Here is a 5,215-nt window from a genome sequence, read left to right as displayed (position 1 = left end):
AAAGTGTATTAGAAATATTTCAAATTATAAGAGATTATAAAAAATATATACTTTTTGCAAAAATTCGCAGCCTATATTATATTTATATATTTAAAATATAATTAAATAACTCGCCACCTATCGAATGATAATGATAGAAATGTCATTAATAAAATCGGTTTTGCAAATTTATGATGATAGCAGTGCTAACTATGCAATTCAGTCTTATAACAATAGATGCCGTAAATGGCATGTCACATTTTTGTATATTTATTGAAATATAATCTGTGCGTTTTGTTTTACATTTTCTCTAAGATTATATGATAAATTAACTTTGATTAACGATTACTTGTCGCTTTCTACATAATTAACTATATTCATAGCACATTGACTGTTCGCAAAACATTAAATTTCAATGACTAACTATTAAACTCTAAAACAATTGACAATCCAGCGACAGTCCAATCGTCTAATCCATTTGTTTAAAAACTTACGAGAAAATCTTTAAAGTTAAGAAAATTATTTTAAAAATCTATATTCTGATTTTCTCTCTCTCTTATAAAAAGGAACAGCTGATTAGATTATTGTTATACATAAAGTTTTCTCGAAGATCAGATTCAAGTGAAACAGATCAAGTATCCATCTTCGATGACATTAAATTAGAGTATACAAGGAATAAATGTACACAAAGTACTTGCGTTTTTCAGCTGGATCCGTCTATCTCTTGCTATCGTGCCTCTGCAGTAGATCGTACAGAGCGGCTATGTAGCTCTGTGCCATTTGTAAAGTCTCGAACTTGCTGAGCTTGTGGTCGGTCCCAAGGCTCGGCACGACCTCGCGCAACTTGTCGAAGGCATCGTTCAATCCGTTCATACGTCGTCTTTCGCGCGCGTTTGCGGCGAGACGACGACGTTTGAGTACCGTGGGCGAAGGCGGGACGTCGCGCGATCTTCGCCGACCCTTTCGCGGGCTCACCGGCGGTGTCGTCGGCATTTTCTGAATAAAGTTTTCGGCTCGATTAGAAGCGAATCGCGCATACTCAGCATACGTTTTCAATTATCGCTCAATTGTTAAAAATATAAGTCTTGTAAAGTACTTAATTACCATCTCTATTCAAGACAACAGAATTGGTCATTCTATTAAATTTTATTTTGAATTAATTGTTTAAAAAATAGTTATGACTAATAGGAGCTTTCAAGTATTTAACTCTGCATTTAATAGTGGATAGCATAACAATCGCACGCACGGACGCTGAGCCAACTTTGACTTGTAGTAAAATTTCTTTTATATATATCGCAAAATAGAAGTTTATATAATGGATTTTAATTATATATATATATATATATTATATTCTCTTAAATGCATATATTTTTATATTTAAGTATCTATATGATAAATTAACTTTGATTAACGATTACTTGTCGCTTTCTACATAATTAACTATATTCATAGCACATTGACTGTTCGCAAAACATTAAATTTCAATGACTAACTATTAAACTCTAAAACAATTGACAATCCAGCGACAGTCCAATCGTCTAATCCATTTGTTTAAAAACTTACGAGAATCTTTAAAAAGTTAAGAAAATTATTTTAAAAATCTATATTCTGATTTTCTCTCTCTTATAAAAAGGAACAGCTGATTAGATTATTGTTATACATAAAGTTTTCTCGAAGATCAGATTCAAGTGAAACAGATCAAGTATCCATCTTCGATGACATTAAATTAGAGTATACAAGGATTAAATGTACACAAAGTACTTGCGTTTTTCAGCTGGATCCGTCTATCTCTTGCTATCGTGCCTCTGCAGTAGATCGTACAGAGCGGCTATGTAGCTCTGTGCCATTTGTAAAGTCTCGAACTTGCTGAGCTTGTGGTCGGTCCCAAGGCTCGGCACGACCTCGCGCAACTTGTCGAAGGCATCGTTCAATCCGTTCATACGTCGTCTTTCGCGCGCGTTTGCGGCGAGACGACGACGTTTGAGTACCGTGGGCGAAGGCGGGACGTCGCGCGATCTTCGCCGACCCTTTCGCGGGCTCACCGGCGGTGTCGTCGGCATTTTCTGAATAAAGTTTTCGGCTCGATTAGAAGCGAATCGCGCATACTCAGCATACGTTTTCAATTATCGCTCAATTGTTAAAAATATAAGTCTTGTAAAGTACTTAATTACCATCTCTATTCAAGACAACAGAATTGGTCATTCTATTAAATTTTATTTTGAATTAATTGTTTAAAAAATAGTTATGACTAATAGGAGCTTTCAAGTATTTAACTCTGCATTTAATAGTGGATAGCATAACAATCGCACGCACGGACGCTGAGCCAACTTTGACTTGTAGTAAAATTTCTTTTATATATATCGCAAAATAGAAGTTTATATAATGGATTTTAATTATATATATATATATATATATTATATTCTCTTAAATACATATATTTTTATATTTAAGTATCTCAAAAAGATATTTGTATATGATAACTAAAAAAGAAAGAAAAATATTTTGAAAATAAAAATTATTGATATTTTTGTACAATGCGCACATGAAATATTTATTTCGATTATTGCATATTTATAAAGCAGTGTTTAAAATATGGGTCAATGGCTTGGCGTCTATAAGCGGAGAATTAATTACCAGCTTCGTTCAGGGCAACGTAATTGAGCGTTTTATTAAATTTTATAATTTGAATTAATTTTTACAAAGTAGTTGTGACAGATCGTATAGTTACCTGTGTCGAGATGATAGGTTCCCAGCAATTGGCGCGAGATTCTACGATCGAGATGATCGGTTTGCTGTTCTCCAGGGGCTGATATCTCGGTTCTTGCGGGGGAGTTTCATAACAATAGGATGGCGTGTGATAGTCCATCGAACTTTCCTCGTACAACATCGATCGCGGCGATCTTGTCTGATCCATCGAATGTGGTGGCTCGTATCTAATAAATTCGCGAGGAAATAACAAATTCTAAACTAAATCCCTTCTTTCGATAAAATACGCCAGATAAAATCTGCGGTGATTACCTTTGCGGCGTGACGGGCGTCAGGACGCCATAAGGTCCTCTATCGTATCCCTCCGGGCTCTTTGTGTATTCCGACACTACGTCCTTGCCGTAATCCAGCGTCTCGGCCCCTCTTCGCGGTGTGAGCTCGTTCTCGTGCGTGCAATTGTCTCTATACGCGAGTCTGTTGGAATCGTTCTGGTAGTTCGGGGAGTTGTACGGTGACGGATACAGGGGGTCGTAGTTCCTCCCTGAATTCGCGTATGCGGGTGTCAGCATCTCGGACTGTGTGCTCTGGTAATTGCAGTGATGGTTTGACAGCAAAGCCATGATTGTAGATTGTTATTTTAGATCGATTCAGCGAGATTGCTTCCTCAGAGTTGTCTCATTAGATTTTGTACCAAGAATAATTTTTTTTCTTTTGCACAAGTGCGAGGTTTCTACCTTTTACATAAGCGAATTTTCATGACATTTTCTGCAGTCTTGTTTAAATTTTTTTCTTGATGTCACGTTGAAGAAAGAATTAAAGCACGATTCATCACTGTCGATTCACATTCCATTGAATTTGTTAATGCAACTAATTAATGGCATTTAAATATTATAGACGTACGTTTTAGTACTAATGTTAATATACATTGCAGTAAATGATTTCACATTTATTTGATCTTTTTCTTTGGACTTTCGATGATTTTTATCGTGAAATTATTGTCGTATTTGTTTGCCCAATCAGGATCATATATCTGATAAGTGTCAAATCGAATATACTATGGCACCTCCAGGCACATCACCTATGCGAAATCGATCCGATCGATTTCTCTCACGCTAATCTCGTATCTTCACCGACAGTCTTTATTTCTGTTCACTTTGCATTTTTTACGCCGCAGCCTCGTGAAAAAGGAACATCGAGACTGAACTGTCAGAGACGCTCGAGTTAGATCGGTAAAATGACACCAGGGTGGACACCGGTAGATCCGATCCTCGCGGTGTAAAGGCTCGAGTTTGAGTGCGCTCGGCGCGTGCCGGAGCGTCCGTCAGCAGATCAACATATGGTACCCACCTTGTTTTCTACCTATCCCTATAAGCGATGCGTACACCTGGCAGCGGTTCATTCGGCTTCCTTCTGTACCTACCCCTCTTCTCTTCAGGTTGTTCGATGCCCGCTCCGTAGGCACGCCCGCGCTGCGAGCCACCGCGATTCGCCAAGAAGCGGTCGGTGGCCTGAAAAGAAGAATAAAAAAAAAAAAAATCAGCTTGCGCTGATTTTAAAACACGCAAGACCAATAACTTTATCTTGCTTATGTATTGTTGATAAGAAATTTATTGAGAAACGTGCCGAGTTTGTCATCCGTGCTGATTTGTTACGAGCTTGTTGGAAGCTTATGCGGATGATGAGTCCATTACAATATCGCGGCGATATCCCCTCCGAGTTTTCCGGCGCTGATCGGACGACGAAGTAACGCGGCGGCGATATGCGCGAAAATTAACTTTTAATTTCCGATTTCCCGCCTTTTTTCTTCCTCCGCTGTCAGCGTTCGGTTCGTCACGACGACCGATGGCGGAACGACAGATGCTTTCACAATAGAAACCACGCCACGTGTAATAACTATATGTATCGTATTATATTCGCCACACATTTTTGTGTAGGCAGTATGAAAAGAACAACGAAGATGTATCGCGACGGGAAGAGGAAACCGGACATCACGATCCTCGCAAACGCGGTTTTTTGTCCTCTATAATCTGAAAATATATAAGATAAAAAAACGTACAATTGCAGGTTTTAAATTCAATTGCGGTCTGGAAAAAAGATTTTTTTTTTTTTAAATGATCGCATGGATCGATAAATCCATAAATCGATATTACATAAAAATCTATTCTCTTTCTGGCGTTAGAATTTTTTATTGATATAAGAACTATGTACTGAAGTGATAAATAAACAATAATTTGATGTGCTTTTGTATGATCTGTATGAATTTATTATTTCTAAGAATTATAGACAGGATTAAAACCCTATTAAATAGAGATTAGATATCGTTATCCCCTTTATTTCGGAATTATGTAATATCATCATGTCAGATAAAATCAAACTTTTCAAAGCCACCGATGTTTCGTTAAGCTTTTATCGCAGGATTAAAAAGGCGGCGACGAGTAAGAAGAGAGAGAATAGGATCGAATGGTTTTTAAATTCGAGAAGTTGAGATAAAATGTGAACGACTGGATATAGAAAGGAGATATATATATAT

General features: G+C 37.3%; 1 protein-coding gene across 1 annotated transcript; it reads right to left on the bottom strand.

The window, feature by feature from the left end:
* Nucleotides 1–1,763: 1,763 nt before the first annotated feature.
* LOC115241597 lies at nucleotides 1,764–3,305 on the bottom strand. The gene is made up of 3 exons (XM_029817423.1): nucleotides 2,998–3,305; nucleotides 2,708–2,912; nucleotides 1,764–2,042 (listed from the first exon to the last, which is right to left on the bottom strand). Exons 1-3 carry the CDS (start codon nucleotides 3,303–3,305, stop codon nucleotides 1,764–1,766), a joined length of 792 nt encoding a protein of 263 aa, XP_029673283.1.
* Between the last annotated feature and the right edge of the window lie 1,910 nt (nucleotides 3,306–5,215).

The sequence above is a fragment of the Formica exsecta genome, unplaced genomic scaffold (genome assembly GCF_003651465.1).
Source record: "Formica exsecta isolate Colony F162 unplaced genomic scaffold, ASM365146v1 scaffold500, whole genome shotgun sequence".
NCBI lineage: Eukaryota > Metazoa > Arthropoda > Insecta > Hymenoptera > Formicidae > Formica > Formica exsecta.
This window is presented reverse-complemented; position numbering and strand designations above follow the sequence as displayed.

What these genes read in the sequence shown, in the direction of transcription:
- LOC115241597 (XM_029817423.1), bottom strand. Translation starts at nt 3,305, where the DNA reads ATGGCTTTGCTGTCAAACCATCACTGCAATTACCAGAGCACACAGTCC. An exon ending in ACGCCCGTCACGCCGCAAAG is followed by an intron (nt 2,913 to 2,997) that starts GTAATCACCGCA and finishes CGAATTTATTAG; the next exon opens with ATACGAGCCACCACATTCGA. An exon ending in AACCTATCATCTCGACACAG is followed by an intron (nt 2,043 to 2,707) that starts GTAACTATACGA and finishes AACTTTATTCAG; the next exon opens with AAAATGCCGACGACACCGCC.